Source organism: Galendromus occidentalis, unplaced genomic scaffold (assembly GCF_000255335.2).
Source record: "Galendromus occidentalis unplaced genomic scaffold, Mocc_1.1 scf7180000077522, whole genome shotgun sequence".
In the NCBI taxonomy this organism is placed as follows: domain Eukaryota; kingdom Metazoa; phylum Arthropoda; class Arachnida; order Mesostigmata; family Phytoseiidae; genus Galendromus; species Galendromus occidentalis.
In genome coordinates, this window is record NW_003805510.1 from 168,376 (window position 1) to 191,451 (window position 23,076).

The 23,076-nt window shown below is 50.9% G+C and overlaps 1 protein-coding gene across 1 annotated transcript; it reads left to right on the top strand.

Moving 5' to 3' along the window:
- Nucleotides 1-7,672: 7,672 nt before the first annotated feature.
- nej (CREB binding protein nejire) lies at nt 7,673-17,068 on the top strand. Its single transcript, XM_029112618.1, has 14 exons — nt 7,673-7,742; nt 7,892-8,224; nt 8,334-8,511; nt 8,668-8,933; nt 9,053-9,896; nt 10,183-10,873; nt 11,036-11,068; nt 11,177-11,413; nt 12,103-12,936; nt 13,026-13,260; nt 13,388-15,293; nt 15,622-15,874; nt 15,965-16,226; nt 16,542-17,068. Exons 1-14 carry the CDS (start codon nt 7,673-7,675, stop codon nt 17,066-17,068), a joined length of 6,669 nt encoding a protein of 2,222 aa, XP_028968451.1.
- The last annotated feature ends 6,008 nt before the right edge of the window (nt 17,069-23,076 follow it).

Consider the following 23,076-nt stretch of genomic DNA (forward strand, 5'->3'; position numbering starts at 1 on the left):
TTTGAGCGGCGTTGATATTCTGAAAATAATGATAGGAAGATTAGGGAAAGCTGAGCGACTGAGCCGACGTCATGGCATAGGTCGTTCTGAACTGCAAACCTCCGTCACAACACTGCTCGTTCTCCTACTGATAACAGATTACTCTGACATCGAAAACGATCATCACCATGCACCGCTCATCGTATCCTAATCGCGTTTCGAGAACGTGTACGGCCCGAGTTCCAGACCGCGGTGAACCATCACCTGACTTTCCCCTGACTGTCCTCGGTCGAGACCGTCTATCTCGAAATCTCGAACCTCCCGAATGCTTCAATTCCGTGAACGGAGACTAACTTATTCTGGGACGGCGCGGCGCCTCACAGATTCCCACGATTATCGCACATCCCTTGAGAGCAATCGCAAATTCCAAAGGAAAGTTGTTTCCACGTTCCCCTTATCATCCGGAGCTGCCAACATATGACAAGTTTCCAGCTGTTCCCGATGTCAATAGAAGACGGCGTGACCCCCGTAACGAGCTCACATCGATCGCGGAGGGGATCCGGCAGTACTCTAAATGGGGGCAAAATTAGGCACAACTCCCCAGATGAATTTTAGAGGTCTATGACGAAATGTCGACGTGTACCTATTTCAGTGCTGTATGGCAGCAGCCGGTGCCATTCCTGTTTTCTGTCCCTTCAACGCTTCCTGCACAGGGTCCAAGCTCGGATCGATACCCTGGACAGGTAGTCGGCGAATATCCTAGCTCATTCACGGCACTTGATACTGGGAACGATATTTCAGAGTTTTCCTCCAGAGAAATTCGAAGCACTACCAGGCTTTTACATAGGAGCAGAATAGAACATCTTTTCACAAAGTCCCACAAACGAACCACAGCGAGCAGATATGTGGTACGGAACGGAATCGTGGAGAACTAGCAACGCTTGCTCCCCACAGAGTCGCGCCCGAAAAAAGTTCCGAGTCCTCTCACGCATCACCCCGAGTAGGACTTATTCGGCTCCCCTTGGCTCCTTAAGTCCGAACATAGGCGTGGTGCTCGAGAAGATGCGCCCTTTCGGCTCATGAGTCTCGGTTTCCTGACAAGCACAGCTCTAGGAGTCCCCCGCGCGCGGAGTGCCACTTGTCGCTCGACTCGCGAGAAGCGTGGAGAAGAGTTACGATGATCTTCGTCCCGAGGCCTCTCCATCGACTGGAATCACCCCGATAGGTGTGCTCACACACACAAACCGAAACTTCATCTCACCTACTCCAGAACCTTCGAATTTCGCGCCGTTCTAATGTGTTTTCCGAAATCCTGAGCAGACGGAGAGGAAAGCATCATACATCTCACTTCACATCGAAAACGTTTTTGCTGTATGTTGGGAATTTCTGCTCTGCTAGGTTCGAATGAAACTCGCTAGATTGGACGAGCGAGGGTTCAGGCCAATTCTTCCATTATTTTACGGGAGCATCCTGTTAGTGATGGACGAGCACCGTATGTGAATCGCATGATCTATTCCTGCTCCATCCTAAATCACTGAAGGCTGCCTTCTTCGTGCAGAAGGCCTGTGGCGGCAGTTTCTCCACAGATATCGATTCGCGATTCATCGAAAGTCCTGAGAAATACTCCGGAAGTCTTGATTCTCGGTCCATGTGTCCAGGCGGTGCTGTGCCGTCCAGGGCAGGCACCAGACTCAAGCAGAAATTCGGAGCTCACGAGTCACGAGGAATTAAAAAGAATCTTAGGGATCCCGGAAGAAGATTCAGGAAGTTTATCATCCGGTTGTTGACGGTCTCCATTTGAGATCGCGTGGTAGGGGAAACCAGAGAGGTACTAAATCGAAGTCTCTTTCCGGCGGGTCTATCAACTCCGCTTTTCATACATGCGAACTAGCGCCATGTCCTCTCGGCTCCCGGTAGCAAAGCTTTGCCCGGAGGCAAAGCTTCGTTTGAGCTTCGAAAGCGATCGACGCATTCGAACGATAGTTCTCACGCTGCACTCTCGTCGAAAAGAACATGGGTCTGAACATGATTCTTCTACATTCACACCTGAGAGAGTCTGAATTCCAGATGCAGAATCGCGGCTGAAAAATTCGCGATCTTGAGGCGTTGAGCCGGGGGCTCGGCCTCCAGAGCTAGAGGGAGCACATGAAATTCTTGCGAGTATGGCCCATAGGCAGCCGCCCCCGCCTCGAAAAAGTGCGGCTGGCCTTCATAATGGCAATATAATCTAATCTCGGGGATCAGCGATGATCTGTGCTCACACGTCACGGTGGAGTTGGTCCTCTATACATCACTGCGGGTCAGAACTAGTCGAGAATCTGCCGGATGTTCTTCGAGCATACCTTGGTGGACAATCGTTTTGGGAGGGAGCGGAAAGATTCACGATGGACCCACCTTGCTCAATCGAGATTGGCCAGGACGATGACTTATTCTTAGGTCAAACATTACTAGCACTCCCATGTGACAATAATTGGTCTTCTCGAATAGACCCGTAGCTTCCTCCCTGCGACGAAGAACGACTTGGCGACAGAAATGAGCCGGAGGCAGGCCCAGACCGAGAATCGGATCCGCTAGCAGGGGAATTCAATATTTTGGGGTCTCGAACAGTGCAGGATGATTCACAGCAGAACCTCCTCATAGCGTACACGGATATAACGGACACTCGGTTGCGACGGAGCGATTGCTCGGTCTCGGACGGGCTCACAGGATCTTCAATGTTACACTCGGCTATGGCGGACCCAATTACGGAATTTTGTATAGAAGAAACAGATTTCCAGGCCCGTATTTTCGTATAATAGACCGTTTCGGCCGATCACTTCAATTCCGTCATAGCGTTGCTCCATTATTGTATGATCTTCGCATGAGAAGGCGCTTCGCAGAAAATATTAGAGCGTATTCGAGGGCCGTACGCGCTCGCTGTAAGCTGGGTTCATATGCCTCTATGGGGGTCTACGACCATCAAAGATCCCTTCCGTATCTTTCTCCTTTTCTCTGAAGCATCCCACTTTGGGTACAGCTCTTCCAGCTCGAGGGTACTCAAATCAGGTGGGCTCTCCCCGGAAGGCTTCGGAGGCGCACTGAGAAGCAGTGGTTTATATCGGGGAGGGACATGGACTGTTCGGGAGGTTGAGGTTCAATTCCGGGAAGGGGGAGTTTTCCCATTGGAAACACCCTCGTTTGAAAATTCGACTCTATTCGGGATCGTGATCATCAAGTTTCCCGCCTCATTCTCCACATGTTTCGTGAATGAGTGCGTGACCTGACCTTGTGAATGAGCTCCAGAAGCTGAGTGATTGCTCAGAGCTGCATTGGCAGCGAGATATTCTCGACCGGCTCAAATCTGGTTGTGAACCAGCGGTCTCGGCGAGAAAAGTTCGGTGCAGCATATAGACGACTTCTGCAAGAGACCGCGGCGCCGTTGATGCCTATTTTCCCGGAGCTCTGCATCAGTGCTCCGTGGGTGTTGCCTCCACACCAGCTCGTAACGGGTGCTCATCCCCGGGGGATTGTTTCTCGAACGAACCCACAATACCAATACACTGCTTGTCCCTTGGCTACTAAGATAGTATTATACTTGATTATTGAATTTCCCGTCGGATCCGGGGAGGATCGAGCATCGCCCCGAACCTCCGTTAAAAAGGTCGGTACGGAAACAGGCGGTCCCCAGAATCTCGGTGGGAGATTGCCTGTCCAATTTTTCCAAGGCATTACAAATCCAAGACGGGACTTCAATTTTCGACCGGCTTCGAGCTTCTCACTCGGATTTCCCCCTCATTTCGCATCATCGAACACGTCCCTCGCATGAGTCGGGAATATTGAATGCATTTCGATCACATCCCGACTTCCGAAAGATTCCGGGAACGAATCGAAGACGGCGCTCTTTATTTGATTGATGTATGAGTGTCGAAGTCGAGCTTGAGTCTCCTCAAGCGGATTTCAATTCTATATCATCCCGCGTCGGATGTTCCAGTCGGTCGGAGCATGAATTCGGGAAAATTGGGATGCCAAACTTCCTTATTCTACGGTCGATCGTGGTCCGCCCCTGGGGATGGCTACATTTTCCTCAGCTGCAGACTGCAGAAGCAAGGTAAGTCTACATTATCACAATAAGGATCGTCTCTAACGACTTAGGTATATGATTCCTCGCGGGGTGTTGTTTGAGCGGGATCATTTTCTCAACACAGCGATCGGGGTGGTTAGCGATTCATCTCGACATTCTTTTTCACGCGATTCATGACGGAGAACGCGATTAAATGGGGCTGCATCCATCGAGGACGCTGTGGACGGGGTCTCCACGAATGAATTCTATCGAGGATCTCAGATGCACGCAAATACGCGTCTGCCTCCGAGTCCGTCGGAGCTAAGGAATCCGATGGCTCAATCGCCCACTGGAGAGATTGCCGCAGGATCCAATCCATCGCTCCGACCGCAATCAGAAGCGCAACGAGAAGGTTATCCATGGGGTTCCTTTCCTATCGTTTCGAGCCCTCGCGGTCGATCTCGTGAGATGGTTGGTCAAGGTCCAAACGACTGGTCAGACGACCTTGATGAATTTCTCCCACAACCCTGTGAATTCGCGCATCTGAGGCACACCGCGTCGTATGACAAATAGCAGGCGGCTGCGCGAATATATTTTCCCCTCACAAAGATCATGACTTGAAATATGAACAGGGGCCTGATATTGATCCCAGAAAAGGGGATTCCGATTGCGGCTGAAAAGAGTTTGGGGAAAGCTCAAGCCACGGGTGGAGCCGTCCTTACAAGATAAATACTGGTTGCTTGGAGCTTTCGGCGAACGAGTTTCCTAATAATCGCACCCTTGTGGAGTCAGAAATTTTTAATTGCGCACTCTGTGCGTCCCTGCGGCGCACAGCCCCAGAAGTCTTCGGAAGAAAAATAGAGACCACGAAATGCGCATAATAGCGCGAGCCTCCTCCGATGCAATTTCTCCACTCCACGACATTATTCATGTTCCAAGAATATACTTTTCTTCATTGCAGACAGGCCAGGGCGACCCTGCATCCCAGCAAGTGGAGTGAGGTCCTGCAAGACGCTCCGCCTCAGTCGCGGGACTTGTCCCCAAGATGAAAACGTTATTGTTCCGATCGTGGAGGTTGAACCCTCTTTTCGGTGAAACTCTGTTTTCGCACAGAATATCCCGGGAGGACCTCTGAGGGTTTGTTCTCGCGAAGAGAAATGCCTGCTTTCGTCTGAGCGATTCGAGGACTCATCTGGACTCCTTACTCGCCACTCAATCCGCAGCGCCTTCTCGACAGATCACAAAATAAGGATATCGTGATATCATTTTGTCCTCCTCCGATTTTTTATCTCCTTCCATCGGACAGCTTTGAGATGAGTTCGGATTACGGCCGTCTTGCTCCGACTCCATGAATTACGAAAAATGGGTTGCTTGCATTTTCTGTCTATCGTGATCAAGCGCAACGAACGCAAATCGCTTCCGAGCTGTTGAGTAGTCCGGGAGAACTATGTCGTTCCCAAGAATTTTTCGAACGAATTGCAAAAAACGCAAACGAAATTAGCGAAATTGCCGTATAAATCGCGTTTGAAGCATACAATTGGCGGATGCTTGATATTTTCAAATGAATGCGCGCGATCTGAGCACTGGGCTCCACGTCCGCGGCGAAAGTAGGCCAGCTCACGGACGCATCAGTCTAAAAATGCATATTCTCGGGAGAGGACTGTCGATGAATCTTCGGACCTCTTGGCAAGGATGCAACTTAATGAAATTTCAGTTAAAAGTTCAATGCTAAAAGTCATCTCGGTGACCGAGTTCGCCGAGAGTTAGGTGAGTCTCCAAAGTGGCGCTCCTCGCGGGTCACGTGATCGGCGAGGCGGCCAATCAGAGTCGCTGTCAACCAGCAAGGCCGCCATCTTCGAGCGAATGCCTCTGGTCTATGTTAGTGCTACGAACTGCGGCTTCAAATCAACGTTAGGAGGGCAAGTTTTTCTCATAAATAACATGCAATCACGCCACTGGAAGTCGGCATCGGAACTTGAGGATCGTTCGAACGGCGATCTGTGCGGTATTTGATAGTTATCTGCGATATATGTGCGAGACGTTCGCTTTTGTTGTGCTTGTGCTATGGCGGCCATTGAGCTTAAGACTGCCGCTGAGAGGCTACTCGAACGACCGGTGTGTTGCGAAGGTCCTAAGAGCAGTTTCAGGCACAGAAAGCGGCTTGGCTCCCTCCAGTTTTGTCGGACGTGAACGTCCGGATCGAGTTCAGTGCGCTTTTCTGCGTCCGTGGATGTTTGAGTGATCAAATTGTGTTTGGCCGAGTCTGCTCTTGATGCTACCACTGGTGCTGCTGCACTTTGCTGCTGCTGCTACTGCTCGCTGCGGCTAATGGTGCTTGCTGCTGGTGCTAGTGATGGTGGTGTTGGCGGTGTTGGCCGCGGAGCTAGAACCGCACTCTTGGTTTGGCCCAGAGGATTTGCCATCACAAGGCTAGCATTCTAAAATTGGTGTTTCGCATGCTGGTGTTTGCTTGTTGTCCGACAGAGCCAACTCTGTGACAAGTCTCCTCAATGTCTCCGCTGCAAATCGACCAGCTGTCCCGGCAGCAAACCGTGGAACCTGACGTGCCAATTCGAACTGGAGCTCGGTCCAAGTGCTTGTCGATGGAGTTCGCGGCTATGTGTCGAATGCTGGATCTCATGTGTGAATCGCAACAAGAGAAAAGAGAGACAGTCGAGAGCAGGCTGGCTGACTGAGGAACAAGCAGCAGGCAGCGGGAACATCAACAAGCCGATGATGATCATCACCACCCACATGTATCGAGCCCCGCTTTAAGATTTGCAAAGAGAGATCCGAACGCAGCGTTGCAACGTGAGACATTGGAACGTCCCGAGAAGTTTCGGTGGCGTTCATACGGTCCGCGATCTCGCGAAGACCGAATCGAGCTCGGGCAGCGTCAGTCTTCAGCATGCGAGAGCAGCGGGCGCATCTCGCGATCCGCTGAATCAGCTCCGATTTCGATGAGCTCCGCTTTTGATGAGCTCTCGTGTGCGTCCGTGACCGTGTAGTTTGTGAGGTAGATGCAATCCCGGCGCGAGCGTAGAGCCTGAACATCAGCAGCTCTGGTGACATGCAACGCCTCAATCGAATTCACATGAAGTGCCTCACGGAGAAATCCAAACTTAACTAATTGCGGACTCGTTCCTCTTACAGATGTGAGAAGGCGTCCTGGAATCCACTTGTGAAGCTGAAGTGCGCGTAGTGGTCATTCATTATAAGATTGTGGTGTGAAAGACTTTTAGACGAGGATATACGTCCGCTCAGAGCAGGAGCACAATTTGTGGAAGAAAATATTGATTTCTTCGAGTTGACTACGGGCAGACAGAACAATAGACCCACCTGTCCGTTTGACTCCGTGCTCTTCGAGAGACAAACGAATATCGGGGAATTCGGAAAAGACACTGCAGGTTGCATCGGCCGCGAGTTCTCCCGCGATTCTTTGTGATACAATGCAGGATGACCACTGCTTGCAATCTGGAGTCTCATTCGAGTCTGAAGATCTGAAGTTCCCCTGCGAAGAGCTCGAAGGAGCGAGGTTCGCTTGTCGGCGGACCTTGGCGGAGTAGACTTTCCGTTGAGTGCGAAGTGAAGACAAGACCGAGAGTCGAGGTTGCCGAGCTTGGCCAGCGCAGCCTCAGTGCACTCCAAGACACAATGGCCGATCACATGGTGGACTCTGGCCCTCCGGCCAAGAGGGCAAAAGTCACCGACTCCTCGATGGGAGGTAAGTACTGACGCCAAACTCGACCGAATTTCGCTGCTGACAGCCAACACTGACCGTGAGGAGCCCGTTTTCTGGAGCTGCTCGCTACCATCGATCGCCTCCGATCGAGGTCGGCACCTTGCAATGGAGACGTCGAGTCGCTCATTGAGCTCCATCTGGCTTTACAGATTTCAGTCAGCTCCTCGATCTTGAGGCTGAACTCCCGGAAGAGTTGATGACTGGAGGAGGTGGTATGGGTCATCAGAATGGAACGCAGAACGGTCTTCCAGGAGCTACTCAAATGGCCAACGGAGGCGGTCCAAATGATCCGAATGGTTCCTCTGTAGGGGTGTCAACTTCCCAAAACTCACAATTGTCTCAGATGTTGAGCCAGCCACCCCAACAGTCTCAACAGCCTAACGTACTCCACCAGAATCACCAACATCTGACGCAGCTCCTACAGAACAAAACCTCTCAAAGCAATGTTGTCAACACCTCGCTCGGTAAGGCGAATAATTCCTCTCGCAGAGGTCGATCTCATTTCGGATAACATATCCCGTAGAATCGTGCTCTGTGGATGGCGTCATGTTCAGCCATGAAAATCTCTCTTAGGTCAAATGTTGGCGCAAGGAGTCAACAAAACTATCTTAGTGAGCAACAACGGACCTACGGCGAATTTGCGCGGCCCTGGACAGCCGATGAGCCGATTTGCGGGACAGCCGCCCCATTACGGGCCAGGATTGATGTCGATCGCACAGCAGACGCCTATGCAGGCTCAGCAACAACCGAGGCCGATAATGATCCAACAGCAGCAGCAGCAGCAACAACAGCAGCAGCAACAACAGCAACAACAACAGCCCAGGTATTTGTCTTCCCTGGATTGATGTCGTCCCTTCGAGATACAGTTTCCTCTCGTATACGAGTGTCTAACTCGCTTTTCCTGCAGATATCAAATAATGAACGAGATCTCTGCGAGCCATAATCAAGGAGGGCCGATCGGTGGTCACATGGTTCAAGGCAACCAAACTGGTGGACTCGGAGTCGGTGTCGGTGCTCAAGCTATCATTGGACAGGGTCCGATGTCCAGTGGACCGATTCAGCAGACGATGATCAACCAGAACCCAGGCCCTCAACAAGGGAATCCGGGGCAGCAACAGCAGCAACAGCAGCAGCAATCTACCCTGATGAATCCGGCGTTGAACCCGGGCGCAGGTAATTATCTTTCAGACGAGTTCATGCGTTGCTTCAGCCAAATTTTCGCCCGTGAAAGTACCGTTTATGAATGGAAAAAATTTTCTGCATCGGAGATCTGACGTGAGTTCCACTCGTAGGACCCGTTGGCGCTGTAGGGGGACTTGTGAGCAATGGACCGGTCGGCGGTGGCCAACCAGGACAACCAGGAGCCGATCCAGAGAAGCGGAAGTTGATTCAACAGCAACTAGTGCTTCTGCTACACGCCCACAAGTGCCAACGGAGAGAGCAAGCGAATGTCCATAACGGAAACGGAGAACAGCAGAGGCTTTGTGAAGTCCCGCACTGCCGAACCATGAAAAACGTCCTGAACCATATGTCGCTGTGTCACGAGGGCAGAGCCTGCCAGGTTTCTCACTGTTCATCGTCTCGACAAATCATATCCCATTGGAAGAACTGCACGAGGAATGATTGTTCGGTCTGTCTTCCATTGAAGCAGGCTGGAACGGGACAGCGGCAGGCGGGCGGCCAAGCTGTCGCGCAGGGCGGCGCGGGACCTTCGAACTTGTTGCAGGCTCCTCCCAATCAAAATCAGCAGGCTGCAGTTCAACAGCAGCAGCAGCAGCTGCAGACGCAATCTCACATCGGACAGCCCGGTCCTCAGCAAGGAGGTGGGAAGCCAGGAGTCCAGAGCGGTCCGAACACTGTCTCTCTTCCGATCATGGCCGGAGCTCCGAACGCTCAACAGGGTCTAGCCGGCCAGCAGCAACAGGCGCAGCAGAATGCTGGAATGGACGCCTCGCAAAGCATGGTTCAACAACAGCAACAGCAGCAGCAGCAACAACAGCAGCAGCAGCAGCAACAACAGCAACAGCAGCAGCAGCAACAACAGCAGCAGCAGCAACAACAGCAACAACAGCAGCAACAGCCGCAGCACCCTGGAGTAGTTGACTTGCAAAGAGCGTACGCTGCACTTGGACTTCCGTACAACTCCGCTCCGCCTCAAAATCAGGTAATGACTCCGATGTGGACGTTTTGGTAGATCTAGCGAGGCATGGGCTTCGAATGTCTCCTCCGACGCTCGTCGATGTGAAGCTGATCCGTTTTTTGTCGTCCTGTTCCAGGGTAACCAAGTGGGAGGCGCGATGGCTGGTAGCATAGGCGGAACTAACTCAAACCAGCAGTTGGTCGTGAACTCGAGTCAACCCGCGTTGAATCCGACGCCGCCACCGTCACAGAGTCCTTTCATGGCACCTGTATCGCCGAATAGATCAGGCAAGCCGTCTGGACCTAGGGAATGGCACCATTCGGTCACCAGAGATTTACGTCAACACCTCGTCCAAAAAATAGTCCAAGCCATATTCCCTACGCCCGATCCTTCAGCGATGCAGGATCGTCGCATGGCGAATCTTGTAGCGTACGCCAAAAAAGTCGAGGGAGACATGTTCGAGCAGGCGAACTCCAGGGAAGCCTACTATCACTTGCTAGCTGAGAAAATTTACAAGATTCAGAAAGAGTTGGAGGAAAAGCGGCAGAAGCGTAAGGAGCAGCAGCAGCAGCAACAGCAGCAGTTGATACCAGGTGGTCAGAATCAACAGCCGGCTCAGCAAGCCTCTCAGGCACAGCCGCACCAAGCTCAGCAAGCATCCCAACAACAGCAGCAGGCTCCGGCAGCCGCTGCAGGAATGAACCAACCCGGAATGAGGATGACCGGGATTCCACCGACGCAAATCGGTCCCAGACAACCACCACCGCCGAATGTGACAATTAACATGAATGGCCCACCATTCCAAGGACAAGGCATGCCCAACTCTATCGGCCAACAAAGTAACAACAATAATAGCTCGAACAATAATAACAATAATGGCCTCATGACCTCGAATCAGCAACAAATCCCTCAGCCTGGCCAGACCCAGCAGCAGCTCAATGATTTCAACCAAACGCAGGCGCAATTCGAACAGGTCAGTGCTAGCCTCGTATTGGCCTCACTCATGTCGTAGAGCATTCGAACGGCGAGGACTCGAGTCGATAGCGCGAATCACATGACTCCCTACGTCTTCTCTTGGTTTTCGTGCAGCGTGAGTCGATAAGGTGAACTAACGCTTTCGTCTCCCGATCATTAGGTTATGAAGCAGCGCCAGATTCAGCAGAACCAAGTTGGACTCGGTGGGCTTCAGCAACAGCAACAGCCCCCGCAGCAGCAACAGGCGCAGCAGCAGCAACAGCAACAACCAGGTGGCCCGATGTCTACCCCTGGTATGCAGACGCAGCAACCGGCCAACGGAAGTCAAAACGGTCAGCTCGGACCCGGCAATCAGAACATGTCATCCTTGATCCCGCAAAGAACGGCGGGACTGGGCGGTGGCCTTTTAAACCTTCAACAGCCCCCAAATCAACTCCCCGATGCTATTCTGGCAACCGAGGAGCCGGCCGATCTCGAAACGAAGCCCGTGGTCGATTCGAATGTTCTGGCGAATCAACTCTCAACGGGACTCAAACAGGCAAGTTCGGTCTCTGGAGGTGGCGTTGTCGTTGTTGTCGGTGGTGGTACGCTAGCTCCTGCGTCAGGTCCTCCGCTTCCCGATAGCGCATCGGATAGACAGTTCGGCACTTCGGCTGGGTCCGTTCCCAGCCAGTTTAGCTCGGAGGCTTCGTCTAGCTCCCTAGTATCATCGGTTAGTAGCTGCTTCGGAAGCTTAGAGTGACTCGATTCGTCCATCGCACGATTTTCTCTTTTTTTTCCGCTCGAATTCTTCCGTTTCGCATGAGCCATGGAGCGAAGAGTTTTTTTTTTATCGTAGACCGACTCCGAGAGCACCGAAGTTCTAATTTTGTTGCTCGATCTCTGCTCACGTGCTGATGCGGACCTGATCGATTGTGAACGTTTTTCTCATAATGAGCTCTGAGAAGGAAAGAGCGGGAGCCAAGTGGAAATCGAAGCGGGGCTCGTCGTGAGCTGGTGAAAGACAAGGCTTGCTGGGTGGGGGACCATGTTCCTTGTTTCCCTGTCGCTGCTCCTTGCATTAATTCGATTTATGCCCTAATTTACTGTCGTTGCTGCCGTCCGCGCGGCTCTCTTCCTCGCCGCGTCGGAGAATCCCACCGCGAAGACTGTGCTCGTGTCGATTATACTCGGAGGAATTGGTTCGCCGACCCGATGCTAATCGGAAATTCTCCTTCCCCCATGCAGGAAACTCAACAGAACCAGAATAATATGAACAGTAGTCTCGGCGGAAGCATCATGTCAGTTGGACCCCCGCCGTCGATATCGGCGCCTGACAGCGTCGCCAGCATAAAGCAGGAACCGCCGAGCTCTGTGCCGGACCACAACCCGGCGTCAGTTGGAGGAAAAATGACCTCAGCCCTCAAACAGGAGGCTCTCGATTTCGACACGCGGCCTTCCTCTGTCAAACAGGAGGCCCCGAGCAGTGTCCAACCGTTGGAGAACCGAGAGAACGGTGATGTGAAAGTTGAAGCGAAGGACGAGAAGCCGTCAGTTGATGGAGCTTCGGCGTCCAAACCCCCTGTCAGCAAAGTTCCGAAGAAAACCTTCAAACCCGACGAACTCCGGCAGGCCCTCATGCCCTCTTTAGAGAAGCTCTTCAGATACGATCCTGAGAGTCTTCCATTCCGTCAGCCCGTAGATCCAGAAGCTTTTCAAATACCCGACTACTTCGACATCGTCAAGAAACCCATGGACCTTTCGACCATCAAGAAGAAGTTAGATACCGGTCAATATAAAGATCCGTGGGAGTACTGTGACGACGTCTGGCTTATGTTCGACAACGCTTGGTTATACAATCGTAAAACATCACGAGTTTACAAGTACTGCACCAAGCTCGCGGAGGTCTTTGAAGCAGAAATCGACCCCGTCATGGTCAGCCTAGGCTTCTGCTGCGGCAGGAAGTACGTTTACCAACCGCAAACTCTCTGCTGTTTCGGAAAGCAACTCTGCGCGATTTCCAAGGATGCGAAATACTTCAGTTACCAGAATCGATACATGTATTGTGTCAAGTGTTTCGAGGTAAGCAACGATTAGGTCGGCAACATGATCCATAAACGCTCCGTCGCCGATGAATGGAACGTCTCTAGAAGACATGCTCGACATTGCAGGATATCCCCGGTGATACAGTGACGATATCTGATGATCCCAGCGGTGCGAATCCCTCATGGCCCAGTCAAACGATCCCAAAGAACCAATTTGTTGAAATGAAAAACGACCATCTGGAAAATGAGCCATTCGTTGACTGTACAGATTGTGGACGAAAACTTCATCAAGTTTGTGTTCTCCACTTCGAAGCAATATGGCCCGAGGGATTCACCTGCGAGGGTTGCATGAAGGCGAAAGGTGAGTCTTCTGCGCCTAAGCGCTGCCGAATACCAATCGAATGATGATGATAATAATTAGTGTTATTATTATTTCATCGAAATTTTCGAGAGTTGAGCCTAATTGTGTTTTTCTCGTTCTCTCGTAGGGATGAAGCGGCGAGAGAACAAGTTCTGCGCCAAACGTCTGCCGACATGCAAGCTATCAAATTTTTTGGAAACCAGAGTTAACAACTATTTAAAAAAGAAAAACTCGGGTGCAGGAGAAGTGTACATACGCGTCGTGTCCGTCTCGGACAAGGTGGTGGAAGTTAAGCCTGGCATGAAATCACGTTTCGTTGATACTGGTACCTGGCCAGAGCAATTTCCATATCGTGCCAAGTGCATGTTCGCTTTCGAAGATATCGACGGAGCGGATACATGTTTCTTCGGCATGCATGTGCAGGAGTACGGAAGCGACGCACGACCTCCGAACACCCGCCGAGTTTATATCGCATATCTTGACTCGGTGCACTTTTTCAAGCCTAAACAGTACCGAACCGCAGTGTACCACGAGATCTTGCTGGGTTATCTCGACTACGCTAAACAATTGGGATACGTCATGGCGCATATCTGGGCCTGTCCCCCTAGTGAGGGAGACGACTACATCTTTCATTGCCATCCGGCTGAGCAGAAGATACCAAAACCGAAGCGGTTGCAAGACTGGTATAAAAAGATGCTCGATAAAGCCATCATGGAGCGGATCGTTATCGAATACAAAGACATCCACAAACAAGCGCTTGAAGACAATCTCAAGTCTGCTAGCGAGCTCCCTTACTTCGAAGGTGATTTCTGGCCGAACGTTCTAGAAGATTCGATCAAGGAGCTTGATCAAGAGGAAGAAGAGCGACGCAAGCAGGAGGCTTTAGCTGCTGATGTTTCTTGTGAGACCGAGGAAGCCGACGGTCCCGACGACCCAGCTAATCCCGGTAAAAAGAAAGCGCAGAAAAATCGGAAGAGTAAAAACCAGCAGCGGAAAAACAACAAGAAGAGCAATTCCGCCCATGGTGGGAACGATCTGACCGGCAAAGTGTTCGCTACCATGGACAAACACAAGGAGAATTTCTTTACAATTCGACTTCATCCGGTTCAAGTGGCCGCAAGTCTGCCGCCGATAAATGATCCGGATTCTATGATGACATGCGAACTCATGGACGGCAGAGACGCGTTCTTGACAATGGCCCGGGAGAAGCACTACGAGTTTTCATCGTACCGGCGTTGCCGCTATAGTTCGATGGCCATGCTGTATGAATTGCACAATCAAAACAAAGATGCATTTGTGTACACTTGCAACAGCTGCAAGGCAAACGTCGAAACGAGGTTCCACTGCACAGTTTGCGACGATTTCGATCTCTGCGTACCCTGTCACAACAAGGAAGGTCATCCTCACAAAATGGAACGTCTCGGTCTCGACCTCGATGTCGGTGGAGGTGGAGGAGATTCCATTGGCGCGTCCGCGGGCGGAAACCCTCAGGAGAGCCGTCGCCTTTCGATTCAACGCTGCATTCAGTCCCTGGTGCACGCGAGCCAGTGTCGCAACGCCAATTGTCATCTACCATCTTGTCATAAAATGAAACGCGTCGTAATGCATTCGAAATCATGCAAGCGCAAAACGAACAATGGTTGTCCCATCTGCAAACAACTCATTGCGCTTTGCGTATATCACGCGAAATACTGTCAAGAGGCGAAGTGTCCTGTGCCCTACTGCATTAACATCAAGCATCGCATGCGACACCAGCAAATGCAACAACGAGTTCTCCAAGCTCAAATCCTCAATCGTCGTATTGCGGCTATGCAGAACCGAGGGATGACGAGCTCATCAACAACAAATTCGAATGCATCGAAGGCCTCGACGCCTCTATCGCAACCATCTCCCGCTCCGAGTCCCAACATGGGCCAGCAGAACGTTGGCGGGAACATTGTCCAACAAGGAGGAATGTCCCAAGGGAAACCCGGTGCGGGTCCTCCGCCCGGAGTCGTCCAAGCTCTGCAGCAAGTTCAAGCATCTGTGGCCAGGTAATTATTCACCTACCTAGTTATATCGCCGGAAGGAAGTCAACAGTAGAGAACGTTGTGCAGTGGCGGGAATCCCGTTGCGATCGAAAAAGGGGAAGTTTTATCCCCTTTTCCGATATCGGACTCGGAAACAATCTTAGCTCTCCTCCGACATCCCCCTTGATCGGATAGCACGCTATCATCAGTCGAATATTCTCCATCTGAGGAATTCAACTGGTGTCCCATTCTCGCTCTCGTTCACATGCCTACGAAGTACGATAAAGAATTTGCTAAAGGGAGCCCGACGTCGACGAACATTTGGAGAACTAAAGTCTCATCACTCTTACAGGCAAACTAGCCAAGGAGGTCACATGATGCCGAATTCGTGCCAATACGGCTCCAACAGCGGGATGCCTGGAATGAACCAAGGAGGTGGAAAGCCGATGGGTGGCGTGGTTCCAAGCCAAGTCCCGGGTCCTCAAATGGCAGCTCCAAATCAACAGATCGGTCCAATGCAGCAGAGACCCATGAATCCGGCAATGATGTCTGGTCAACAGCAAAGATGGGAGCCCCCTCCTGGTTATCAACAAACCAACCAAATGGTGCAGCTGCAACAACAACAGCAGCAGCAGCAGCAACAACAACAGCAGCAATTGGGGGCGGCTCAGCCACAACAACAGCCATCACAGCAGCAACAGCAGCAACAGATGGCTCCCCAAGGAGCACAACTTGGCCAAATGGGCCATGGACCTCAACAACAAATGGGTCAACAGATGGGGCAGATAGGTCAACCGCGCGCACCGAGCGCCATGGGACCTCCACGAGCGCAAAACATGACACCGGCTCTACAACAACTGATTCACACCCTTAAAAAACCGCAGACTCCTCAACAGCATCAGCAGGTGTTAACGATTCTAAAATCAAATCCGGCCCTAATGGCGGCTTTCATCAAACGTCAACAATTACATCAACAGCAAAATCCGGCCGTGAGTAACATTTCGAATATTCACCTGGGTTCGGGAATCTTCTCACAAGATGATACCCTCCACAGCGAGGCCGGAAGATGGGGAGAGCTCCATCGGTGTTTCCTGGGGAAAAATTCTAGTGGATTGTGTCAATCAGGTGCCTTACTCTATATTATCCTTTTCCAGAATCAGCAGGGCGGTGCCGGGCCACAACAGATGGTACAGAATGTAGGGAGTGTTGGAGTAGGCGGTCCTCAGCAAGGTATGGGGAGTTCACAGGTCGGCGTTCCACCCAATCAGGGAGGTCAACCTCAGCAACAACCGCAGCAACAACAATGGGGAGGCTATCAACGAGCTCAAATGGCTCCCAGTCAGCAGATGATGCAGCAGCAGCAGCAACAACAGCAGCAGCAGCAGCAAAGGTTTGCAGGACCAGGAGCACAAGTCATGTATCAACAAAGAGTGGCAGGTCAACAGCAACGGATGTACCACCAACAAGGACAATTCCAACAAGGATACCCAGTTCAAAACCAACAACTAGGGGGATCCCCCATGGGTGCCCCCATCATAAATTCCCCACCACCGAATATGGTGACTCGGAGTCCTCAACCAAGTCCACGACCAGCACCGTCGCCGCGAGGCGCATACGTGGGAGCCATGGGCAACATGGCCGGTGGAGGCCCCGATGATGCAATGATGGGACTCGGACACATGAACCAGGGCGGCCAGGACATGGGTGGCACTATGGACGACGCCATGCAGCAACAACAGCAGCAACAGCAACAACTAATGTCTCAAGAACAACTTAATAAGTTTGTCGAAAACCTATAGGGTACCTCTTCTAAAAGTCGAGAGGATATCGGCGGCTTTCTCAGGTGGTATGAGAACTCAATTCGCCCATCTAGGTTTCGTTCTGTGAGAGATGACGTTTGAGAATCGCTTGTCGGTCGAGTCAATAGTTGTTTGGAATTGAAGGCGGTGCTCGGAATATCATCGGTGGTCCCTGACACTCATATGTACAAAAACATTTTGTGTGCATATGTAGACTTCGGTAGATAAGTCAGGCAGGAGCGTGAGAGGAAATGAGTAGTGATATAATTTTTATACAATAAATCAGACATCCACGGACGGGAGCGTGATGTATGAGATGCTGGACGCCAGTGGAAAATCAACTATCCATCGATCATTCGATCGATCGACCGACTTAACGGCCTTTCGAAGAGGTTCAGCCGAGTGAGTGATCGATGAGAGGAATGAATGAGAATTCTGTTTGTTGATAGTCTGATCAGCATTCAACGGTCAGAGCGAATGCGCGGGCCAGACGATGAGCGGGCAGCAACATGGAAGGAAGTTCGGCGTCGAACAGAGTTGCAAAGTGAGAAGAGATCGACGACAATGAACTGATCCGAGTTTCGGGGATCCCGACGAGTGCGCAATGTTGTACATACTCTAGGTAATTAGTGTACGGGAAAAACGTGTGGCCCGGGGGCTTCGCAGTATTTCATGCTTCCGAGATTGTTCTTCATTCATCACACCTTACTAGACACCAACACACATAATGTACTTAGGGGAGCCCGCGCTTCAGAGCTGTTCTGATCGTTGGAGATACCGACCGAAGCGCCGCCGCGCCACTGTCCCCTTCCCCCCAACGGAATCGCCTGCTTCGCTAGGGCCCTGCCCTCGGGCTCATGGGTGGTATGCAAAAACAGATACTATCAACGGTGGCGAGGGCGGCCCCGATAGTTGCGATGATGACGACTACGAAATCAACACGGACGATGGAACAAGCAAACTACCAACTCAGAGAACGGACAGACAGAGAGCTAGAGCCAGTTGGGAGCTCCTCTGCAAGCTAACTATCCAACATACAAGTTCGATTGAGCAGCTTGTCGCATCGAAGACGTGATCTTGTATGACGGTGTAGTCATTCCGACTCCCAACATGACCAGAAGGCACATGTAAATATATATGTCAGGAAAAATCAATTTCATTTTACAACACAGCAACGGAGGCTCGAGCAGTCACCGTTGCACCTGAGCGATGAGTAAACTACGAATGAGGTCTAAGAATGTTCAGTTCTCTACATTTTGACGTAAAATCGACAGAGTCGACGGAGAGGTTCGGGATTCGGGAGGCCTCTGTGTTACGATATCCGAGGGAAAATGGAATCATCAAACCCAAGAGAGCGCGATGGGGGAGCGGCTTACCCTTGTGAACTGCTCATCTTTCTTGTGAATTCTCCATGGCTATTAATATTATTATTATTATCGGTAACTTCACTATTATCATTCTTATAGATATCGTCGCCATAGATCATCGTGGCAAGCATGAAAGCGCGACTGATTTAACGGGGAGATAAATGTCGAACAGCATTGAGAGCGGTATCGTCTCAGACTAGCGAAAAAGGAGAAGAAACGACCAACATCAATCAATGTTAAGCTAAACCACAGCAGCAGACGCAGATCCGGCACAGCGGAGATCCTCTTTGTGGACGAGCAATCTTTTACTTTTAACATTTTTGTCCTTTAGTCAATCAAGATCAATCATTGTCGCCAGTTCGGAAATACGCTGGTGGAAGTACGCTGGCGAATCTCATGCTTACTTACATTGCTCGGCTTCATCATGTAATGAGGAGGCTCTTATCATGGCTTCTCGGACGACTGATTTGTCTGACAGATGATTTCCCCATCGAATGGATGCTTCTGTTTCCTCGAGGTTGTTCTCTCTTCACTGCCTTTGTTCGATTTAGTTTTCCATGGTTTCATTCTGGTTTTGATTTGTGATCAAACGTAGTGAAAAAGCGCTCTCAGTATTATTCACAACTGATTCGTTCATTGATTGTCCGCATTCGGAAGATGCGGATTGATTCAGAGCAATTCAGATTGGATTGAAACCTACCACCTACTACCGATCGTATGCATGCGAGCCAGGCTCTTCGATTGCTCGAGTGTTTGATTGCCTGTCTGTCTGACTGTCCCCGCTGGATTGACTCTCACAGTCAAAACAAATCCACACAGCCATTCTCATGATTGGAGTATTTGTCCCAGTGTCTGCTTGAATCGATTTTTGGAAGCGATAGAATTTCATAGAGTCAGAAATGCGAGCGTTATTCGTGTTCCGAAAAGAGAGATCATCTTCGTGTCCTGCTGCTGGAAGCCGTCCGCATCTCTTGGGATATATGGAGTAGCCTGATTGAGAAGGCCTCATTTTATATTCGTCGTTTATGAATGAAAAAGAGAGCTCGTATGAAAATAAATAAGATATTTAATTACCGTAACTAGTCTATTCATTCACAAGCTCTGCGATGATTGATATCTGTGTATGACTGATGCTGGGCTCGAACCGAACATCTGGCCAGGCAGACTACATCGGACGAAGGATAACCGAATTCTCTCGGAATCGCGATGAGTCGAGGAGACGGGGCGAGGACCATGGACCTGCCATCCGATAAGAGACGGCATCGCTCGTATTTCGGGAGGGAGGCGAAAGTATTGGTATACCTCAAGCTCACATGATCATAATCATCGAAGTGATCATGGTCTGGCAAACACCGATGTGCCGAGGAGAGGGATGCCTCTCGTCCTTCTCGCCCTGTCAGCTCTAGAATAGATGCGAAGAGTAGGTACAAGGATTCCAAGGAGGCTGGAGAGGAAAGGGACACACTTCGAGGGAGTGACTCGCTTCATGGCGAGGCGGTGTCTGTCCCTCGAAGCTTCCATGAGCGGAGCTTCGGGATGTCACTCATCACCAGATGTGGCATCGAGAGACGAAAAACATTCCGACCATCAGGGGTGCCCGGGTTGTTGACGGAATCAGTTCCGGAATGCCCGTGATGTACGATATGAGGATTTCGCGGGCCTCGTCGAGAGCTCCGCATCGCACCGCCCATCATTGTCGATTCCGAGACTCATGACAACAAATACGATCGCGAAGAATCCCGAATCCCGAGAGGAGCAAGTCCGATCTGCGCTCGTCGCCGCGCTCGAAATCGCCGTTCCCAGGAAAGAATCTCCGTGGCGTGTGGAATCGATTGCCCCAATGTCCTGAGTGATCAGTTTCGATTTTTCCCTTGTGGAGGGCGTCATCATCTCAGGCGAATTAGATTTTGGAGAAATTCATGATTTCATTCAAGACCCATTAATCGGGAACACGTCATTAGGCGGTTCTATCCTAAATCAATCGTTCTCGCTCTATTTCGAATCTAGCCCCGTCTGCAGTTTGTCGATTGAGCGAGACACTCCGTCAGTCGGATGTTCCCAGTCTTTCCTTCTACCGAGAGAGCGATTTCAGGAGTCCCGTTCTTCGGAACAGTTTCGATATCCAGCGATTCCCGTGCATTCCAACCAGGAGAGCGGAAAACCCCACTACAGGCCGATATGAAACAGAAATTCAGCTGGTTTTATAATGCTCCCTACCTCATGTCTATCACCCCGTTAATCGCGGCATGAGAACTGTGTCGACGAGAGCGCCAGAATCCAGAGGCAGACAAGGGAGAGTACGGAACAATGCAATTACGTATTGCGAGCTTCGAAACCATGTGACCTCATTTCAAATGCAGGCATTCCCTGACCATCGTCGACAAAAAGAAGGGAGGGAATTATTCCCAGTATCGGCTCGGAATGTTGATTAGCATTGTTCCTTGAAAACACAAGCTAAGCTTTCTTGTTTCGTACTCCTCCGCAATCTTCCAAGCTAGAATACCCCCTGATCACGCTCCTGAAGAGTCTTCCCGCTCGAACATTCGACATGATCTGCGTGTTCGAACTCGGGATTGAATAAATGCTCCAGATCAGAATGAATGCTTGCGGGAAGCCCTTCTGCCGGCGCTTGTTCTAATACATTCAGCGTTGGCATCCTCCGAAAATACAATTCATCCCGCTTAACACGAGGGAAAAGACGAGCCCGCGGATAAAGTTCGGATCTTAACTCCATCACCTGAATCCTGTCAGAGCATTTCAATTAATACTGTCTAAGTGTGATAGAATCGAGTTTTCTCAAACTTCAATGGGAACCCGAGTATTGGTATCACACTCCATCATATCACCGCGAATACAAGATGAGTTCGCGTTGCAGGTAGCTGCGGCCGATATATTCGAATTAATTATACAGTGGAACCTCGATCGGCGAAGGCTCCGGATGAAGAACCAAAATCCGCTCGACGAACGGGCTCGGTCTTTTCTTAAGGAACTTTTGCCTCTCACGAGGCGGAATTTGAGCCTTCGACCCGGCTTTGCAAATTCCCCAATCAGACCGATGTACTCACGCTCGGAAAGCAGCAGCGAGACGAGATTCGGGATGCCGACTCCTCGCTTAGCGATGGGCTCGGGGTAACGTATTCGGTTCGTCAATCGAGGTTTTACGAGACCTTTTTTTCGGGTATCCGAATGTTGCAGGTTTAATCAGTCGAAAATTCGGAAAACACGGGCAGTACCGCGAGGATCTTGAGCGTCCAAGAGAGAGACTCGATCCCCAACCGATATGATACCTCCCCATCCCGAATCGCGATTCCGCCGGGGGTGAACTTCGCTCGCACTCATGACTGCATCAGGATTGTCATTCGCTCAGGGTCGCGCTTGAATGCGTGTTCTAAAGCAATCCTAATGCAGCGCGCAACAGCTCCATGAAAATTATCGGGAGCGTTGGTTTTCCCTATTCTATCATCGACTGGTGTGCAGGGTCTTTCTGAAACGGGAGAGAACCGCGGCGGGCCGCTACCGTTTTTAATGTAGGAACGGCGGACTTATTCCCTTCGCGTGACACCCCAGATAAGAAAGAGCAAGAATGAACGCCGCCGATTCGGAGATTCCCAGGGAACATTCCGAAATGCTGACTGCATACGTCAGTCGCTCGCGAGATCGACTTCGCAGAGCCCTTCTAAACTGACCAAGAAGTTCAATAAATTTTGAGAATCTTCTCTGAGGCCCGGTAAACAGAGAGCCCGAAAACTCGTTCTCTACATAGTGGGTGGTCCGGCTCATCCCTGAAGACCAGAAATGACGATACAATGACTCTGTTTGACTACAGAATTGAAAGACGATGGCATTGCGTAATTAGATTTAACAGAAAGCGGGGCTGGTGACCTCGCACCTGAAGTTCCCACCGTCAGAGGGAGAAAGTCGCCTACGCCGTGGAGGAACAAATAGTACAAGAATGAAGGATGTGAACGCGTTGCACTTGAGGCGAGGGACATCGAACTTACTTTCCTGGACGCATGGTATTTCTTCTCTCTCCCTAGATAGGAGCCTAAGTTTTGTTGTTCACCCTGCTTTGTGCTCATATTCTTTACGAGTGCTTCCACGAACGAAGTCGCAGTGAACAGAAGGGGCTCTCATCGCGGGAAGTGACCATGCTATGGCTATTCGTGGTAAGCACTACGGAATCTTACTGGTCTTGTTTTTTTCTGCGCTGAGCCGCGAACACGCCTCCCCGCGATTTCCGCGTGTCCGTCTCCCGTCGACCGCGGATGTCAATCTCGAAATAATCTCTACTGGGCGCTCCTACTAGTCGATCGTTACTACAAAGGTACCTAGGCGTGCTGAATCGTAGATCATCTCTGATTCCAATCGGCGCGTCCTGGGACGATCTGGAGTCGCGCGGTTTCATCCATGCCTTATCGAATATCCGTTTCCCCCCGACGTGACTGAGCCGGATCAGTTCTCGAACCATCGAAGAGCAAAGAGTCCGATTAGCTTCAAGACAACTATTCTCAACCCGAGTCACCTTCTGTATCTACACACATGAGTGATGATAATTGATCAACACGGAATATTGGAAGAGTCTCGAGTTCAGAGAATTCCTCTTGGGGGATTTCTCGTGGAGAGAATTCTGGATCTCCGATT